Source organism: Marmota monax, unplaced genomic scaffold (genome assembly GCF_021218885.2).
Source record: "Marmota monax isolate L192 unplaced genomic scaffold, Marmota_monax_Labrador192_F-V1.1 WCK01_AAM20220418_F8-fsc00012, whole genome shotgun sequence".
NCBI classification, from domain to species: domain Eukaryota; kingdom Metazoa; phylum Chordata; class Mammalia; order Rodentia; family Sciuridae; genus Marmota; species Marmota monax.
The window spans coordinates 2,505,393-2,527,486 of NW_026695227.1; the positions used below are offsets into that span (position 1 = coordinate 2,505,393).

General features: G+C 39.4%; 1 protein-coding gene across 2 annotated transcripts in view; it reads right to left on the reverse strand.

Annotated features, from left to right (window-relative positions):
- Grin2b (glutamate ionotropic receptor NMDA type subunit 2B) overlaps positions 1-22,094 on the reverse strand; it is a 425,324-nt gene that overhangs the window by 291,688 nt on the left and 111,542 nt on the right. For both annotated transcript variants that reach the window (XM_058576446.1, XM_046436156.2), the window contains one exon: positions 11,278-11,706. In XM_058576446.1, the coding sequence (XP_058432429.1) occupies positions 11,278-11,688 (411 nt within the window). In that variant the 5' untranslated portion in view covers positions 11,689-11,706. The remainder of the gene's footprint in view (positions 1-11,277; positions 11,707-22,094) is intronic.

The following is a 22,094-nucleotide window of genomic DNA, read 5'->3' on the forward strand; positions in this document are numbered from 1 at the left end:
AACTCTAGGTGTGAGTGCCAAGCTGGTTGCTGGTATCTGGCCAGATGTGAAGAAGGGAAGGATGATGGAGACTGCAGACCAGGGAGCAATGAGGAATTATTGCCAGAAACTAGGGAGACTAATCCTATCATCCATTTTCATTTGAGTTTAAAACACTTTTCTCTTAATTGCAACCAGGAGCCACTGCCCTGAAATAATGAATTCATCCATACATCTCCTAACTATGTATTAAGAGCTTAATACATGCCAAACTATAAGTAAGGTTCTGGGAACACAAGAAAGGAAAAAGACCTCATTCCTGCCCTTGTGAAGCTTGGAGTCTAGTGGGATAGCCAATATAAAGCAACCAAGATTAATTATAGGTGTGATGGGGACTACAAAGAGCATGGGTTGGAAGAGAAAAAAATAGGAGACATCTGGAGGTGTGAGGACCTCAGGTCAGGAGGGCAGCCCTAGGTGAGATTTCCTACTGGGCCCTGGGAAGTAGAGAGAGATTGAAAACACGCACATAGACAGGTACGGGCACATGCACAGAAAACAAAAAAGCAAAAGCAAGAACAGAGGAGTGTGGAAGGAAAAGCATTTGGGTGAGGAGACAGATGGCACTCCCACAGTTCCACCTATGCCTCAGTGGTGGACAGCTAAGGAGGTGAGACAATTGAAACTTTACTTTATTAAAAAAAATTTCCTCTTTTTTAATTGGTGCATTACAATTGTACATATGGATAGGATTTGTTGTTACATATTCATACATGCATACAACATAACAAAATAATTTGGCTAATATTACACTCCGGCATCTGATGCTCCTTTTTTTTAGCAATATCCCTGGCCTGGGGTGGACTATAACGTGAGAGCGCAGCCTTGTGTATATCACCCAAAGTGCATGTGCCCAATTACCACAGAGCTGAGTGAGTCTGGATCATACGGTTGATGGCTTGTGTCTCTGTTTACCTCATTTATTTACTGGATAAAAATTTACTGGATATTTCTCATGGACCCACACTAATTTCTACTACTTTTAACAACATCAAGAGTCTAGGCCAATAAACAAACAGGCTGGTAAAACATCAAAAAAACAAGCAATATATACTAGGTATTCTCTAAGGCATTAAATTTCTGTCCTATGTCAAACATGATATCCTAAAATTATGAATGTATTAATTTTACCAGTCAACTTAAACTTTGAATAAAAGTATCAATAACAAAAAAAGAGTCTATTTATCTCACTGCTTTATAGATAATGCAACTGAGACTCAGAGAAGTACAGTAATTTGCCAAAGGTCACAGAGTAAACAGAAAACGGAGCCAGAAAATAACCTATGCAGTGTGATTCTGGTGTTCGCCTCTGAACTAGGATGTGTGCGGTAGTTTCCTAGGGCTGCTATAACCAATTACCACACACTTGGTGGCTTCAAACCATAGAATGTATTCCCTCAGAATGCTGGAGATCAGAAGTCTGAAATCAAGCTGTGGATAAAGGAGATTCCTTCCCTGCTTCTTCTAGATTCTGGTATTTTCCTTGGTTTGTGGCTCAATAATTCCAGCCTCCTCCTCTTTTTACCTAACCTGTGCCTTCCCCTCTTCTGTCTCTTAGAAGGACATGTCATTAAATTTAGGGCCCACCCACATACTTCAAAATGATCTCATGGTGAGATCCTTAATTATATTTGCAAAAACTTTTTTGTCAAATGAGGTCACATTTACAGGTTCCAGGGATTAGGACATCCACATATCTTTTTGAGGGTCACCATCCAATCCACTACAACCTGTAAATAAAGCATACCATTTAATGAGTCTTAACTGTTTGAATGAAATTTGCTATTGTATGCATCACACACTGTGGGGTATGCTAGGGAGATGAACATTAGTAAGTCATGGCCAGTCCCATCTGGGCCCACTGGGGAGCAAGGGAGACCAATACATAAAAAAAGACAAGTTACAACAAAGCATAAATAGGACACAAGCAGACCACAAAAGAAGGGAAGTAGTTAATCTATGAAGATGGGAGTCAGAGGAGGATCCAGGGAAAAAGTTCCAGACTTCTCTTGAGAAGTGGATTGGTGGACCAGAAGGCACGGAGATGTAAATCCACCAGGACACTCAACAGCTATAAATAATTTAGTATGGTTTGACATCACCGTTCAAGGGCAGGGAGGTTAAGAGAGATCCTGGAGAGGTGGCCTGGGACTTGATCAAAGAGGATGTCATATTCCAAGCTGCGGGAAGCCTGAGCAGATTTTTTAGTGAAAACATAACAATCAGATTTGAGTCTCTAAAGGATCACAGGTAGGCTTCCGCATGGCAGTGCAGACGAGAGAGAGTGCCAGCCCTTCCATGACCCAAGCACGCATGCAGTGGTGGCACCAAATGCCGAGATCCTGAGAAGGTGGAGCTAATAAAGCCTGATGACCGCTTGCGGGGAGGGGAGTGGTCTGGTTTGATTCCCGCACTGGTAACTACTTCCTTCTGAGAACTCGCTTGGTTTCAATATTGCCCCTCTTTCCTGGTTCTTCTTGTCCTCTCCCTCTCTCTAGTAAAAGTCTGGCTTACCTCCTTTACCACCCGCAACGAGCCATCTCACTCACCCTCTTGGTTTCCAGTGCCCTCTCCTTAAGTGAGTAGAAAATAATCACCTATACTAATTATCTGTATGTGCAGCCCAAATCACTCTTTTTCCCTGTAGCCCAAATCCAACTGCCTACTAGACATTTCACTTTTATGACCCATCTCTGTCCCAAGTTCCAGTCATTCTCATGCTCACCACCATCAGATGTGGAAACATCTAATTACTCTTCTCATCATAATTTCTGTGGTTAGAGCAAAAAAGGTCTACAGGGCTTCAGAAGGTCAAGGACAACTTGAAAATCCACTGAATGGCATTTTGGAGAATATGAGAGATTAAGAAATAAAAACCACAATTTTCACCTATTCTTTAAGGACGTGAACTATAAAAAGGAAAGGGGGAGGGTGAACAAGGAGAAATGAAAGTCTTCACGCTTGCTTGTTTATTAATATGAGTGTGATCTGAGTATATTTATGGGCTGCAGAGGTATTTTTCAATGAAGGTACAATTGATATTTGGGGTAAGAGTACTTGACTGTGGGGCACTACCACATAGTACAGGACACTTAACATACTTGGTCTCTGGGTTTTACATGCCTAAGACACACACACACACACACACACACACATAACTATGTTTAAAAAATAATAATAATAATTTATAAACATCTCCTGAGAAATCCTAAGAGGGAAGATGCCAGGAAGAAAGAATAAGTTGATATTTAAGGAATAAAGGGTAATACTGATGGACCAAGATCCTTGTTCTGGAGGATACATGAGGACACTGGAAAAAGGATACAAAAGCAGGTTTGGTGTGAGGCAGGAGAAAGGAGGTATTTGGGCATTGGAATCACAAGGGCATTGGTTGGATTCCCGGGTTGTACTTAGTTCCTTTGAGAGCCACTGTAAAAGCCATTCCCATCCCTATTCCCTTACCACCCCCACTACAGAGCCTGCAAACCACCACAGGAACCAGACACTGTCTGGGCACCTGAGATCAGGATTTGGGGAACACTTTTTCCTTGAGTATGGGCATGATGCCCAGAGCTAGGGCTGCCATATCCCAGCCATGACAAAAATGCCAAGAGAAGCCCAGATGTCGACCCTGACATTGCTGAGCCATGAACCACCCCCAGCAGGCACTGTCTCCAGGCAACCTGTTCTGAGACACCAACAAATACCCACTTGTCCACTATGAGCCAATCACTCCCTAAAGGTCTTGGGAAACACAGTTAAGCTCTTTGACTTGTAGTTTCCTCATTTGCAAAATGCAGACACAATATGTGCATCATAAATTAAACGAAAACACAAAATGATGTAACATATATAAAGTAACTAACTCATATCAGGTGGATATCTCAGGGCTTGACAAAAATATACGATCATCAGTGTTAGTCTTTCTCATCATAACCATGTAACAACTTAAGATAATTAAATGGAGTTTCAGAAGTAAACTTTTCTTGTTCTCAGAAAAGTAGAATAAAAATACCTTTAATGTCACTTTCCTTCATCTTGGACCCTTAAGTTACAGAATCAAAACACAATTTTGAATGAAATGTAGGTGTAGCCTCTATAAATGCGGCCAAAAGATAGAACAGAAGCCTCAGAAAGGGAAATAAAGATATAATCTTGGGGTAGAAATCATAATCCAAAAGTTTTTTTTCAGCACTATGCATATAATCTATTAAAAAGTAAGGGGGGATAGTAGAGGATAGGAAAGGCAGCAGAATACAACAGACACTAGTATGGCAATATGTAAATCAATGGATGTGTAACTGATGTGATTCTGCAATCTGTATATGGGGTAAAAATGGGAGTTCATAACCCACTTGAATCAAAGTGTGAAATATGATATATCAAGAACTATGTAATGTTTTGAACAACCAACAATAAAAAATAAAAAATAAAAAGTAATTGGTGACATTTAGTAAATAATGGTCCTCCTGTGTCTAACATATTACCACTTCCTATCTAGGACCTTTAATATCTCACACATTCAATAGTTCATGTTTTCTTCCATATTAACACTTTTGAATTTCTGATTGATCATGGATTCATACACTATTTTATTCTGCCATGCTCTTCAATGTTCTAGACTTACCTTTACTGCTTATATCCTATGTATATCAATCTATGGAAATCTAGTGAAAACATAATAATCAGATTTGAGTCTCTAAAGGATCACAGGACCCTTAAGTCTCTGCTTTGAAAATCTTGGTAAGTTCTGATCATGTCACAATGATATCACCACAGAGCTGCTGCTCATCCACCAGGTCTAAAGTGAAGAATATTAACATCCCCATATCTCCTTTTTTTCAGTTAATAGTGAAAATTAGGATCCCATTTTCTGAAGAGTTGGAGGTTCAATGAGTTTGAAGAGCCCAGCTAAGGTCACAGGCTGAGAAGGAAAAAACCAAGGGTATTGGCCTCACAGCCCACATGTCCTCCTTACAATGCCACTTCCTTCTCATAGATACACCACCGCTTCCCTGGAGGGGGTACGAGAAGTGACACTCATGTATTAGCTTCTTCTACCTTTTATTTCCATGAATGCTTAAGCAATTTCCAGGTCTTTGATTTTTACAAATATTAAGACTGTACCTGATCTTCAAGCGGCCAATCTCTTGAAAGCCCAGTTTTAAAAGAGGATGTGCTGGCCAACAAGAAACATATTTCTGCTGGGCGCCATGGTGCACACCTGTAATCCCAGCGGTTTGGGAGGCTGAGGCAGGAGGATCGCGAGTTCAAAGCCAGCCTCAGCAAAACGAAGGCACTAAGCAACTCAGTGAGATCCTGTCTCTAAATAAAACACAAAATAGAGCTGGGGATATGGCTCAGTGGCTGAGTGCCCGAGTTCAATCCCTGATAGCTCCCCCAAAAGAATCATGTTCCTCAAAAGCTGATGGGAAGACAAAGAATACACACAGACTTGAGGGCATAAACGGGGAAAAAATTTTAAAGTCAAGCATACCTGGATTCAGACTCCAGTCCCACTATTGTTCTAGCTATAAATTTGGTCCAGGTATATAAACTCTAATTTAGTTTCTCCATCAACGGAAAGGAAATACTTGCATAAAATGCTAATTAGCATGCTGCCTGGCACAGGCTTGGCATACCTTATTAGCTTTCCTCCTCTCCCCTTTCCTACCTCTATTTCTGAAAATATAGCATTTCTCATCCAAGAAATGCTGCCACACCACAGTTTGCTCTTGAAGCATTCTGTCCCAAGGAATACCATGTCACAGACAAGCACACACAAGGTAACAAACTAAGAGACTTTGGAAACTCGGGAAGAAGCATAGGGTGAAGATGTGAGTAACACAGAGCCATCGTGGCTTCTAGATGAAGTTGGGTATGGAAATCCACATGAGCAAATGGAAGGCAACAGTCTATTCACAGTGTGACACACCACTGCTGGTTCATTTGCTCTCTCCAAGTGAGCTGCCATCAGGTTAGGAGAGTGTAGGAGCCATGGGGAGGGAGGGAGAATATGGGGCCAAAGAAGAGCAGAGGCCATCTTCTTCATCCCAGTTGGACTCCAAAATGTGGCTTTCTGCACAGAAAATGAGAGCATCACTTCCCAACCAAGCTATTTAGAAAGGGAAGAACCAGAGCAAGAGACTATAGTGAAAACATATGTGCATGTCCTTTAATGAGGAATAATATTCAGATGCATGCTTTAGCCATAGACTTCAGTGTGATCAACCCAAATATTCCCAGACTCTCACCCTGACTCTGGACACCCTCCTGTCTCCCATTCTTGCAGTACTACAGATTGGACCTCGAATCCCCTTGCCCGGCCCTACTATAACATCCACCTTTCCTTTCTCCTTCCCATCTCGTGCCCACGCCATTTTCATTGGTCCTGATGCCAGTGATAGAACAACTGTCAAGGGCTCTCACTCCCTAGCAGCACTCCCCAGTTTCTCCACCTGCAGAGTCTGTGTGCACAGCAGTGTTCCGGTATGTAGTTTTCACATATTCTATTTCATTTTATCTTTGAAATGTAAATTGGGTGGGATGAAAACAAAATTTGTATTTTATAAAATGTACACTGAGTATCATGTAGCTTAAGTGATCTCATCACCCAGGTTTCCAAAGCTCATCAGAATGGAAATAAAAACTTGGGGCTTTTAATTCTTAACTTCAGTATCTCGTGAGGCACAATTGTATAATAGGGATCATGGATTTTGAAAGAGAGATTTCTGGGATTTGAATCTCACTGCCATTGCTAATTGTGAGCTGTGAGATCCTAGATTAGTTACTTAACCTCCCTGAGCTAAAATGTGAAAAATCCCAAGAAAGATTTCAGTCAATCAGTAAAGAAACTTCCTAGAAAGAAATGGTAATACACCTATCTAGTTTTAGTTCATTATTTGGATTCAGGTGGGCATCCTAAATCCAGGATCTCAGGGAGAATAAAAGCAATTATAACAAGACAAAATAAAACAGGCTCTTTATACTCAGGTGGGGAACTGCCAAAAAAGCACCTCATACATTTTTAAGCATTCACTGTTACTATCCTAAACAGTCTTCTGTTTTAAGCGCCTAGCAGTTTTTTCCTGGTTGGAGCTTTTCTTTAACTGAGCATATTCTTTTTGGCCATGGCAGGCTTCCATACTTCAGAGTCACATACTTCAGCGCCATACTTCAGAGTCCTTTCCCTAGACCCCATCTGAGCTTGATTGTCTCCAATTTAGAACTGCCCCCCAAACTGTCCATGACACTATACAATTGCCATTCTTTTCCTATGTCATGAAAGCTTCTCATTTCCTTCAAACTGCTCCACATGACTTTCTGTTTAACCTACTAAGTGCTACACTGGACACTTGGTAAAGCACTTGCTATGTATTATCTCATCAAATCCTCAACAACCCAGCAAAGCATGTGTTGTTATCCCCACAACACAGTCAAGGAAAGAATGAGCAGAAGGAGTTCATGGCCAGCTGGAGCCCGACATCTAGGAAGTGACAATTGAAACCAGCTCTTCTTTTCTTTCTTTTTTTTCTTTCATTCTTTTCTTTCTTTCTTTGGTCTACTTTTTTTTTCTTTTTTTAAACTATATCCCCAGACATTTTTTGAGACAGGGCCTCACTAAGTTGCTGAGACTGGCCTTGAACTTGTGATTCTCCTGCCTCAGCCTCCCAAGTTGCTGGGATTACAGGTGGGTGCAAACCAACCTAGCTTCAATTCTGAGCACTTAATAATTCTCTACTCTCGTGCTTCTTTCTCCCATAATATAAAGTACATTTCCTCATGGTGAAAGCAGAACACTAATTAATGCTTTTACTGATTAATTAGCATATACAGAAAAGTGAGCACATGCTATTTGACCAGATGCTGAAGTGATGAACTGTGTCTTTATTTCATCAAAAGTCTATCAGTGCTCTTTCCTACATCAAAAGCTCCTTAAATATTGGAACTTTGTGCCCATAATGCAGTCTTCCACAACAGCACTTGATAAGCGGATTTCATTCTAAACAAGCTAATAAAAAAGTGAAAGCAGTCACAATTACCTGCCTCCTAAGGAGGGAAATAAGGTGAGAGATTTATTGATCTCCCTTGGGATGGTTACTGAGCCACAGGTCACAGATGTCCTGTATCATATCCACCTTCAAACATTTGGTCCTTTTGCCTCATTATCAATTCATAGCCATCAGCCTGTGCTTCTCCATCCTATGTTTATAAAATAAAGTTATGGTACTTAAAATATACTTCTATTTTTAAAAAATGGCCTTAGATTTTGAGGTGTTTTATTTTTTAAACTTCCTCTGAAGGCTTATCTCTCTCAGATCCAGGGAACTTTTTTCATTCACCTTCATGCAAAGCCTCTGAGCCAGTGAACACTCCCCCGTGTAGCTCCTGGGAATCCTGGAGCAGCCACCCTCCAGGTCCCTATGGTTCCTGCCACCTCCTCCTCCTCCGCAGCCATCTAGCCACTGACTTTCTGATCTTCTTCCTTTCTTCTTTTTCCTCTTACTGCCTCCTTTTTAGAAATTCTTCAGGTCAAGAGCCAGTTAGATGTCACTTAAGGTATTTTAAGAAATTACTAAAATCTAAAAATCATTGCCCACCTCCTTATATCAAGGGAAAAAGAAAAGAGATGGAATTTTGGGTGTGGTAGCAGTGTAGAGAGGAGGAAAAGAAGTGACCAGAGTGGGATCTCATCAGAGTGACCTGGAACATCACTTTACTGGATTCAGCTTTGCCTTTGTACTCTAGAAGGCAATAGACAATGGGCCTTCTAATTTTTCTCTTTATATTTTTTAAACAAGTGTGGAGGAGAACATGTATTGCCAAGGAATACTAGAGTATGTTTCATTTAAAGCTATCCATGCACTTTTTTGAAGAAAATGTATCAGAGCTACAAGCTTTAACATCTTAGTCATTTCAGTGACTCCATTTTCAAATGGACACACAAACCTCTCTGAACTACAGAAGTTTCTGTATACCATTCTGCTATACAGAAGCTTCTGTATACTATGAGTGCTGCCCCCTTTTACATTCTTGTTAACCCTTTTCTGTAGATATATTCCAGTATTGCATGACTATGAATCAAGTGATGGATTACTTGCAGTGAGATGACATCCCCACAACACCATATAACAGAGGAGAACGGAGAAGGCAGAAAGGTTTATGAGACCTTCACCAGCCTCATTATTTTTCTTGAAGGGCAAGAGAGCAAGGCCTTTGCAGCCAGAAACCAATGCTAAAGTGTGGCTGCCACTTTCTATAGATCATTTGGGATGTGTAATTTAACCTCTAAGCCTTGTTTTCCCCATTTCTAAAACAGAAATTAAACAATGACCCTTAGCTCACTGGGTAGTTAAGATTAAATAAGACAATGCATGAAAGTACCTAATATATGCTAAATACTCTCAAAGCACCTAAGGAGGAACCAGGGAACAAAAGAACCCAATTTCTCCACAGGAGCTGCATTTGAGCTCATAGTTTATATCCATGCCCAGAATTTGCAGGAAATAGCGAGAGAGCAACCAATCAGCGTAGGCCTAACTTTTCCTACTAAGAGAAATAACACAGGTTGCATGATAATCCAGGTGAGGAAAATAAAGTAAGCTTTACTAGTTGTGTTCTGAAGTATTCAGTTATTTATTATTTTAAAAAATTGGTTTTTATCCATATCAACATTCTTTGGTGTAATATTGTGCCCTTAAAAATGCCACTACTAAAATAAAATATAATTTACTAAAGACAGAATGTTTTGAAACAACATCTATCCAAAGTGCAAACCTGATAGGTTTTGCTGCAGTCAGTACATTTTCCATTTAGTTTATCTTTCTTCCTGTAGCATGCGCTTCTCATGCTAGCACTTGTTTCCTAACATCTGTACCTGTGCTTGCATGCCTGTTAGAGTATCTTTCTCATAATGATGCTGAAATTTCCCCACTTAGTATTATTTTCAACTTAACCTCTCCCTAGACTGAATGTAAGGAAGCTGACACAGAAGCCAGGCATCTCCTCCTGTAGCTGACAGATGGCAGTAGTGGTCATGCAAGGTTATTTTAGTCTCTGCTAAGCAGCTGCAACGTTGTGGCTGTGCACTGGTGTCTGGGCTAGGTCTGAAGGTGTTTCCAAACATAATTAACTCCACAGCATGTCTTTCAAATACAAAACTAAAGATAGTTTTGAGAATTATAATAAGTCTAAGATGACCATGCCAAGGTAAAAACAATTTTAAAAATCCAAAGTGATTAAAAAAAAAAGCAAAGATAAATGTTACGCTTGTGGTGAAATGAATCGTTCCAAGATATGAATGACTGCAAAGGACAACACCTGTGTGAAAATTTCTGTACCTAATCAACATTAGGTACATTAATCAACAAAGCAAGGAAAAATAACTGAGAAATTAAAAAGCGTACAGACAAAACATAACCAAATGCAAAACAAAACACCTTTTCTGTAGTTAGAAACTAAGCACAAATGTCAGATGATAAGTCTATCATTAGACAATCTAATATTGGTGTGGGAGAGACTAGGATTTATTTGAGGGGAGCTTGAACTTGTGATCCTCCTGAGAGCTTTTCAAAATCGTGAAGCCCAGGCCAATCATCAGAATATCTGTGGGCAGGACCCAAACATCAATAGTGTTGAGAGCACTCAGTTGATTCCAATGTGCAACCAAGGCAAATAGCCATTGCTCAAATCTAAGCAGGGGAAAACTCAGTTGCTACTCATTACAGAGATTAAAAGCCTTTGAAATGTGTGGGGACATGTGTGATGAGCGTTGGACACCTTCCCTTCCCTATGACATTTGTATCTTCATGGAGAGAAATTACCTGCCTTGGAGAATTTTTCTTTTAATATTTTTGAAACCAGTATGGAGCAGAACATGTATTACCAAGGAAGATGAGAGTATACCTTATTTTAGAGCTATTTGTGTATTTATTTGAAGAAAATGTATCAGAGCTACGAACTTCAACATCTTAGTCATTTCAGTCACTCCATTTACAAATGAACACACAGACTTGCTCTGAACTACAGAAGTTTCTATATACTAGTATCTTTTTTTCACTTTCATCTCCAAACAACTTAGCTAGTTCCTGGTCTATCCATTCACTCAATGGATCCTAATTAACTTCCATCTTTAGCAACCTAGTTTTTCCTTAAAACAAATGCATCCTTTGATCCTCAATACAATCCACCCAACCCTGCCCCTAATACCAGGGCCCTTCTCTCTGTGGCCCCCTTTACCTTATCCGCCATTATCATAGAGGAGCCCCCGTGGATGCCCAGGATGGGGGTGAGAGTCTGAGCAGAAATGAAGTCGAGGATCTGGGCAATGGCTTCCTGGTCTGTGTCGTCAGCAAACACCACCCCCTGGATCTTCCGGTCAGACATGAGATCACAGATGCGGGTGATGATGCTCTTGGGGTCGGTCTCATTCATGGCTACCAGCTCCACACGGGGCACCACTGAGAGATGGTGGAAGTCATCTTTCTCGTGGGCATCTTTGATGGCCACCTCGTCTGAAGTGCCCACGAGGATGACAGCAATGCCAATGCTGGGGGGGCTCTTCTGAGAACGAGCTCTGCTGCCTGACACAGCCAGGACAGCCAACACCAACCAGAACTTGGGAGAACAGCACTCTGCTCTGGGCTTCATCTTCAACTTGTCGACTCCCTGAAAACACAAATGGAGAGAATGGTTAAAATATGACCCACACTACATAACCTGTCTTTGAAGAGGCTGAACCCCATAAGTCAAGGACCTTATCTCCTTCTAGTGATCATCAAACTCAACTTCTATCAACTGCTCAGTCTCTTATCTCTGGTGTTTGCTCAGCAGAATGAGAGAAAAAGAAACTTTCAAAAGCCTCGGAAATCTTAGAGACAATAAAAGATGCTATTGCAATAGCCATCAGCAGCAAACAGAGACAAAGGAAGAAAAGAGGACGAAGTCACACCCAGTGCACAGGAGGAGTCTGTGAGAGGGGGGGTCTGGCTGTTGCTGATGACCCCTGACATTCTGGGTATAACCCGTCCTCTAACTGATCTAGGCAGAGGCCAGGCCAAGTGAGCAGCAAAATGGGCTCAGCAGAGGCTGCCAACGAAGCATGGCCTGAGTAAGCTGGGAACAGGGAGCTAAGATATGGGAGTCCCACACCCTTGCTGTCTTCGCCTTCCGTTTGCCTCTCGGAGGACAATAGCCGTAAAATGCTTCCACAACCCTTCCAGGAAATGGCTCTTAATATTAAATCATAAGAACAACCAATACACGGTCAGTACTTTGAATTGATCCTGTCATTTATCCTTTTAAAAACCCAGTGGGGAAAAAAATAAGAAAAATATTATTGTCCCCATTTTATAGATGTTAATGGGAAGTCTCAAAGAAGCAAACTGACCTAAGACTATGAACTGTTTAATAAGTAAAATGATCTTCAACCCAGATCTCCTGATTTTTGTATTCTAATGTGTATTCCATTGTATCCCATCACACTTTCATATCGATTACTATATTATTAAGAACAGTGCTTTTCTAATCTCTTTATGCATCAAAATGTGGTGAGTTTAATACTATTAATAACTGAAGTAATGTAAGGGACACTTTGGGACATTTTTCCACTTTTTTTCCTAATGGCATTAGTAGCACTGACTTCCCTGAAATGACTGACTACCTATTTTCCATGCAACTCACCACTGTTTTCCTACTAAGAACTCCTGCCTCTCTTCTTCTACACATACCCCTAAATCTGACACACTGCCCAGACTAAGGACACAGAGCTCCACAGAATATAGCTACTAGTCATTTCTCTACGAGTCTCATCATTCTCCAAGAGCCCCTTATTTGAGTAGAAAAGTCCTGCACAACACTTCCATTTAAACAGTCCTTTATTGTACATCTGTTACATGCCCTGCACTGTGTTAGGCATTTCCTCATATGCAATCTCTTTGGTCCTCATGGGAACCCTATAAATTAGGCTTTTTATTCCCATTTCTCAAATGAAGAAACTGAAACTCAAAACAATTACATAATTGCCCAAGGTCAATGGCATTATAATACCAGAATACCAATCTATAAACACAGCTTTCTAACACTGTAAGGAAATATCCTACAAACTGCACCTAGAACCAGAAGCAGAGATTCTCATTCTTCTGTCTTCAGCGAGGGTACACAAGCCAGGAGGAAGATGCTGCTTACTATCTCCTGTTTATTTGGAAAAGAAGTAAGATACTAATGACCTAAAAACATTTGAGAGTTTGACTAACAAAAAGAAAAAAAAATGATAATAAGGGTGTTGAATAAAGATAGATAAGGAAGTATTCAGACTGAGCAGACTGACTAGAAAGGGTCTTGAGGATCCGAGAGTAAGATGCTGGGGACATTTTGTGGCTGAAGAAGCACAAAATCCAATCCAGCTCTTGGCAGAAAACATTTTGGAACCCTTACTGTTGTAGTCATCCCTCAACACTGCCAAAGAGACCTGCATCGATTGCTTTGTCTGTCTGTCTCTCTCTCTCTCTCTCTCTCTCTCTCTCTCTCTCATAAGACGAGTAGCTCCGTGGCTCACGCTTGAGCAAAGCTTATTCCTGACAGTTTTCTGGCCTCCATGTCTCTGTAGATACAGGGAATGACTCCACCAGTCCTGAAAATCCACACTGATGGGCTGTGCAGTCAAGCAAGAGAACCGGGACCCAAATTCCTCCTCCCAGAGTCTGAAGAAAAGCAACACTATACGGAGAGTTGAGCAGCACTGAATATTCAGAGGAAAACAGTTGGATTTAGCACCTCAAAGAGCTGGGTACCAAAAAAAAAATACATATGATCTGCTTGATTCCAAGCAAGGACTGGTTCTCGAGGAGAACCAAAAGATTTAGAATTTGGCAAAACTCGCAGCTAACTTCATTCCAGTGGGATTTTAATCCTACAGTTACAAGTCCCTAAATTAGATTCCTTCACATTTAAAAGTGGTCCACTCTGCTATGACAGTTTATCAACTTTAATGCACTCTATACTCTCCCACTTTAAGGTTTTATTTGCTCTCTTTAAAATATCTCTTGTGTTCCTCTATTTCTTCTCACACAATATATTACACTTTGTTATGCAATGGCTGCTGGTGACACTCAAAGAATAGAATCTCGTTTTACGGAGCATCTTTTTTATGCTCAGGATAGAGCAAAGCACTTTACAAAGCAATACATTATGGGAGATACCAGCGATGGAGGACCTGTGAGACAAACAAAGAGGCCGCTTTGAATACAAACTCAATTTCGAACACTGGAAGGGGGTTTGTGGAAAGAAAGCACATAGTCCAAGATAAGGAAAGTGACGTTGCTCCCCTGCTCAGACAGACCGTGGTCAAGTCTTGCATCACCTGCTCTCTGAAGCTCCCCCCATCCCCATTGCACTTCAGCCTTCCCCTGTAGAACCGAGCATGGCTTCCTTTGGACACTCACCAAAGCCTATGCAAATCTATCTAAATACACATACCACTTTATTATAGTCATATGGTCACGCATCTGCCTACCTTAACTAGTTGATAACCTCCCTGTGAGCAGGACCTTTATGGTTCAGTAAGCATTTATTGAGCAGCTTCTACCCTGCAGACATTGTTTTTGGTGCTGAGGATGCAACAGACGTAAGCTCTACCCTTCAGGATCACAGTCTGGCAGAAGATTCAGACACATAGGGAAAGTCTTATCACTATTTACAGACTTTGGGGTCTGGTAGTGCCTCATACAATAAATAGGGGGACAGAATAAGTGGAAGCCAATATTTTCTTTCATTAAGTTGGACCATAAATAAAACTGTTGATATATGAACATTTTTTATCTATACTAGTTCAACCTACTGCGTACCACATATGATTATTGACAAATTTCATATATTTTAAAATCTTCATAAAAATTATAGGTCATTATTTTTCCCTATATTACAAATGAGGAAACTGATTTTCTGATCCCGAGGGGTAGAGTCTATGTCTGTTGCATCCTTAGCACCAAAAGCAATATCTACAGGGTAGTAGGTGCTCAATAAAGGCCTACTGAACAATAAAGGTCCCTACTCACAGGGACGTTATCAACTAGTTAAGGTAGGCAGATGCATGATTATATTACTATAATAAACTGTTACATGTATTCAGACAGATATGCACAGTATATGGTCAAGATCACACAGCAAATAAAGGATGGTATCAAATTTCATCCAAGTTTATCTGATTCCAAAATCCTTTCTTTTTTCTATTCCGGGGCCACCTCTCAGTACCAGTGGATATTGAGTGCATGAATGAATTAATTAATGAAATCACCAAACTGGGCTTTCTACCAGACTAACAAAATGCCTGAGGACAAGCAAGTCACCTAATTACCTTCTCTATTTCGTCATCGATGAAATCAGGATAATATCCCTAACCTACATAAATGAAAGGTTTTTGTGAAGATCAAATAATAATATGTATATGGAAGTGCTTTGAAGAATATAAAATACTCCACAGACGCAAAGGATGTTACCTTTAAGCTTTTAGAAGCTGTTCAAGGAGCCTAGCTATTTATGAAAGCACAAAGTGAGCATGTGGGAGGTGGGGGTGAGAGGATGTCAGACAGAGGCTGAGAGGAATGTTAAGAGGAACCTCACAGGGGGCAAGAGATATTAGTTCCCTCAGCAATATAACTTTCCTGAAAAAGATGTCACATAATGGCCTCGGGGTAACAGCAGACTCCACTGACAGCTCACCAATCATGTAGCAGAATTCAAGAGCCATTCAGGCCAGGACCAGAGCTGGAAATCAGTGGAGCTCAGCATACCAGATCATGCTATGAACCGAGGCATCCAGGTGCACAAGCAGAACTGGCCTCAAGGCAGCTGGATTAGATTGACTATTCATCTGCTGACCCTCTGCTTCCTTGAAGCTTGGACTGAGTGACCTCTAGATCTCCAGCAAGCAGAAGGCCACAGCTGCCCATCTTCATGCCTTTAACTGAGGCAGCATACAGCAGGAAAGAGTCTACCCTTGGCTCATAGTGGATTCTAACAGACATACTTCTGGGTGAGAAGCTGGACCAACCTTCTCCCCAGAGAAAACTGAGTCCTGGGGCAACCCCAATAAGAGGAGTAATGAATAATTTTAAGTCAAAGTTCCCAGGCACCATCCTTTAATGAAGTCAGGATGCCATTTGGAGTGACTCAATTAATCATGATTGAAATGTGATAGGCAGAGAGTAAAATTAGGATTAAGAGCACTATAAATATGCTTCAGGTCCAGTTTCCCAAGCTACCAATAAAGACAGAAAGCTAGGATATACAGGCCTTAAAATGTGTCATAAGAGACAGGGTTGGGGTGTAAGCCAAGTATAAGCCAGGTAAAGTGAGTGATGTAACCTTTTTGGAGGTCAATGTGAGAATATCTATCAACATTTTAATACCAAGACAAAATAAAAATCAAAGGGGACAATGAGAGATGTCATATCCTGGAACCAAAAAAGATACAATAACTATGAACATATTTGGATCTAAAAATATAGGCTTGACACATATAAAGCAACAACTAAAATTTCCATGGAAAGAAACAGATTACTCCAGCAGACAAAAGATTTGATTAAGCAAGACATAAAACAAAAAGCATGAATTATGAGCCTGAACTAATTCAGAAATCTAGCAATCCATAAAGAACAGAGAATACATAGACATCTTTTTAAGTACATGAAAAGTATTGTCTACAATAATACAACAACCAATTCTAAAGAACCAACATGAAATAATTGCCACAATTCTAAATGTAACAAAATTAGAAATAAAATTTTTAAATAAAGTTAAAAACATATCACGTGTCCAAAAACATCAAAAAATGATTAAATAACTCGAAAGATAAAGAGGAAATCATTAAGAAAAATTTAAAAATCCTTTAATAGAATAATCAAGAAAACATTAAATATCAGGGCTGGGGTTGTTGTTCAACAGTAGAGTGCTCATCTGGCATGTATGAAGCCCTGGGTTTGATCCTCAGCACCACATATAAATAAATAAATAAAGGTATTTTATCCAACTACAGCCAAAAAAAAGGAAAAAGAAAACATTGAATATCAAAATTTCTAGAGCACAACTAAAGAGAAAAATACACTTTTAAATTTTTTTTAATTTTCAAAAATTAATGTTCATAAGAAAATACGAAAATAAAATGATTAATTTTCACTTATTAAATACTTAACAGAGCCAAGCCCGAGGAGAAAGAAAATAATGAAGAAATGAAACACAAAGGAAAGAAAAAAAAAAAAAAGCCAAACTGACTGATTGTTTAAAAGACAGACAAATTTTAGATGAGACTAAACGAAAACAAAAAAAAAAAGGAAATAAAATATGTAATTGAAAAGAAAATAATGCACATGATATAAATTTTTAAATAATAAAAGTGTATTATGGAAACTAGATGCTTTCAAATTTAAAGTAGATTTTCTAATAAAAATAGCAAGGAGAGAAAGGGGCTCAAAATAATGGAGAAAATTTGAACATAATAAGCCATTTAAAAAAGTGAAAAGCTTATCATATGTCCAAACCTGAACCCACCGAAACCACCCCTACCTCCACTCTTCTACTTTCCACCTAACCACTCCAGCACCTCACCCACTCCTGCCAGAATGAAAGGAAGCAAAACATGTTCAGGTGGTTTTGCAGAGTAGGTAAAACAAACTTTTAAGGAAGAAATGAGCCCTGTTCACATGAGTTGAGCAAAATAGAAAAAGAAAGAAAGCTTGGTTCTAAAGTAAGGTAAGTATAGTACAAAAAAATGTGATTATAGGTCCCTTTCCTGTATGATTGCAAAGGCCAAAATATCCTAAACAAAATTATTGCCTAACCAAAACACATAGCATACTCCCAAACAATGTAATGATAAAGCCAGGCATGGTGGCACATGCCTGTAATCCCACTTATTAGGGAAATTGAGATAGGAAGATTCCAAGTCAAAGGGCAGCCTGAGGCAACCTAGCCTGAGGCAACTTAGAAAGACCCAGTCTCAAAAATTGAAAAGGGCTGGGAATGTAGCTCAGTGGTAGAGTGTTTGCCTAGCATGTGGGAGACCTTAAGTTCAATTCACATTACTGCAGAAATAATAATAATAATAATAATACATAGTAATAATACTAAAGATCAAATGTGATAGATACCAAGAATACAAGAATCACTTAACTTAGAAATATATATCAAAATAATTCATCACATTAGAAGATTAAAGTAGATATTTACATAAAAAATCTTTTAAAAAATGAAGAAAACATTTGATTAATGGAAACACCAATGCATATAAAAAATGATTAAAAATGTTTAAACAAATAAGGTAAAATTCTTGATAGTATAAAATAAGGATCATCAGCCTTTATCTGGTAAAGTTACATCCCCAAAGTTTTTGATCCTTTTGATCCCTTTGACATTGAGAAAATTCAAGGTTAATTTTATTACAGCTACTGGAAATTCTGGTAAACAAGTCAAGAAAACAAGTCTTAAGGCTAGGAAATAATGAGGTAAAATGGGATTATATGCAGACAATAAAGTTATTACATAGAAAATCCAACAGAATTTAGGAACTATTTGAATTAATGTGAGTTCAACAGTGTTTGTAGATAAATGATCCTCTTAGAAAAGATCAATACCTTCTTCTAACCAATTAGAAAATATAATACTCACAATAACAAAAGCAACTGTAAACTATTCATGAACTAACAAAGGAAGGTCTTAACAAGACCTCTACAGAGAAAATTTAAAAACTCTATTACAGGAGATGAAAGAAGATGTCCTTATCTGAACCAATAATGAAAGTGTGCCATGAACCAAGAAGTGTGATTAACTCAACTCTGCAGAAGAGATCCAAAATAACTTTTTCATCAACATATTTTTTAAAAATTCAGGTTCCAAGTCAATTGGGGGTTTTAAGTTACACCTTCTAATTGAAATTTATAGAACAGAGCAAATGTTGAACCAAGGAGGTGCTCTAAAGTCGGAATGTTTACCTTAGGCAACATACATGATCACCAACCATCTGAAGCAAGCAAAGTGGGCATCACAGATGTCAAAGAGCCACATTCTAGTGACATTATGAAGTACAAGATCCATATGTATTTCCATTAAAGGGAATACAATGACATCTATATATTCTGAGCATCTAGAGACCCATTTTCAATACTCTGGATGTTTATAGGGTCTGCCAAACTACCCACATCATCTAAATCTGTAGAAACAACAAATCAAAGGTGCCAACCTTTGATTTCAGTTGACTTAGAACCTAACACGCTTTTGGAGTTCTATTATTCTTTTCCTTCCTACACTATTATTACCATCCATTCCACTTTTGGAGCTTTTAATCTCCCTTGCCCTGCTCTTTCTTCAGAGAGGAACAGGATAAGGAATCTTGATAGGCTGGGGAGTGTGGGCAGGTGCTAAGATGGTGCCCCCATGAAACCAGTGAAGGAAGAACTGTCTATGTGGACATGCTACAAACACACCAACTCCATCTTTAATTTGGCAACCTATGTGACAATCAACAGGGCTCCTGAACCCTGCTGTGATATTTACTTACCTCAACACTCCTGTGTTGAGCCAACCTCAAATGAACTTCAACATAGCATAGCCAAATAATAATGTAAATAGAAAAATCAAAGAAAACAGAACCTAAGTTGCTTCTGGGAAAATGGTCTATCAGAGAAAAGCAAAAGAGATGTGAAAGAGGGGAATGATATTGGCAAAAAAAAATGACCAAAAGCTTTGACCCAACAAGATGAACTATCAGATCCCCCTAAATAATATAAGTAAGGTTGTCCTTCCTAAGACCACCAGTTCCCTTGTACCCCTAGAAGAAGATGCTCTCATCACTGCAAAAGGAAAAAATGGTTCTGAATTTTCTTCAAAGACATTTCTGCTAAGTAGTTCCCAGGAGTTCCACTGAATAAGAGCCTTCTTGTTCTTACTTGGTCCAACCAGAGGTACCACCTTAGCTCCACCCTGGTTCTACCCTTCTAGTAGCTAAATCCAGGCTCTTCCATCTGAGCTGCTCTTCCCTGCTGCAAACAGAACTGTCACCCAAGTTCTTAACACAAGGGTTGTACAGATAACTAATGAAGGATTATAAATCACTTTACATGTGCGCATTTTAATAGAAATTTGTAACAAACGTAGATGATTATCTGTACTCTCATCAGCAGCAACCACTCATGGGTCTTTTTTCTTTCTTTAATATTCTGCAAGGGCTGACACCAAAATTGTTCAAAGTTTCTCTTCTAGCATCTGCACATGGTTCTTAATGATAATTAATTTATATGCCTCCAAGGACAGTGTGGGCAGCCCTGCTGAAATCCAAACCTTTTGAAACCTGAGTCTGACTATTACCATTTGGCAGCACGTTAGAGCAATTGTGTGTGTGTTGGTTTAGTAGCAAAATAGCATTTTCAAGTGTTAATAAAAATTATTGGCTTGTCGCTATTAGGAGCGGGTGGGGCAGTGAAATAGGTGGGATGATAAAAGGAGAAGCAGAGGATCCAGGCAGCAGGAAAATCCCGACTGGGAAGGAGGTCAAAGGAAGATCATGGAAGGACAACAGGGCAGGGGAGGATGGACCACCAAACCTACAGGAATCTACCCAGAAAACACTGTTGTTTGAAGCTATAAATGGCCTGTGCTAAAGTAGATTTAAAATGTGGGTACTGCCAACCCCTCGCCAAGGGATCTTCTCTACAGTATAGGCACATTCCAAGCCACTTTAACATCAACAAAGTGTCTTCTTCAAACTGCAGTCCCAAGCAGCAATAATAACCATGTCATGCTGCGGTAGAAAGAGCAAAGTTCTTTAGAGCTGATGGACCCATGTTTAACACTTACTCTTGATTTGCTATATGATCTTGGATCTGTTTCTTTACCTCTCTGACCCTCAACTCCTTCATCTGTAAAATGTGAGATAAATGCCTTCTCAAAATTACTGTGAAGATTGACTCACTTGATGAATGTTGACTGATCATTTTCCGTGTGCCAGCAAATGTGCTAGATGAGTCCAACACTGATCTAATCTCCAAGAAGACTTCAGTCTTAACAGCCAAGACAGACAAAAAAAAAAAAAAAAAAAAAAACAGGAAACGGTGGCATCACATGATCAGAGCTATAAGGGAACAAGTCCAGTGTGCCTTAATTATCACCTAATCCCATCTGGTGGGGATCAGGAATATAGCAAGCAAAGTACTAAAGATGAGTAAGAAATATTAAGAAAAGAAAAAAATAAACAAAATGGAATGGCAAAGATAGTAAAACACTATTTAGAAGGTCCTGATACAATGAAGTAAGCAAGGACCTAAAGTCAAAAGAGCTGGTATTGAAACTTGGTTTTGTCACTTACTTATCTTGAGGGGAAGGGAGAGAGTAACTGAGATCACTTGAACCTCATTTTCCTCCTTATAAAATGGGGGTTATTATCCTCACCTCATGTAGTGTTGTGAATATTAAGCAATTTACTTGAAAGCATCTAGCAAATAGCAGGTACCTGATATTTATTCATTGAATGTGAATATACTCTGTTCAGAGGAAGATAAGGAGTTTCTTTCTACTTTAAATTACTTAGAAAGGAGTCAAAGAGCTCCTTCCCTCCCTTGCTTCCCTCCTCCTTCTCTAGCTTTAGTGCAATTTCTATTGACCTTAGAAAGAGGTTGTTTTTTAAAAAGCCTATAGCAACAATTTGATATCTAATATAAACCATATTTTAAATATATTTTAAATTCCAGGGCCAGCTGCCACCTACTCCCTCCCCACATACACACATTAGCCACTAAAAAATAGCCATGAATTTTACATAGAATAATATGACAGCTTCAACTGTATCAAAATAGGCATCCATTCTATTTGAAATCCATATCTTCACTCACCAATAGTACGGAAAAGGAGTTAGGAGTACAGGAAAGGCAGGCCCCAACTCTGTCAAAATGGCTTTACTTACAAACCCTAATGAAGTGAGACAGGGTCTATCTTCCTTATCTACCCCTGATACTTAGCAAGGCGTCTGGCATATGGTGGGTGCTCAGTAGCATTTGTTAATACATTAATGA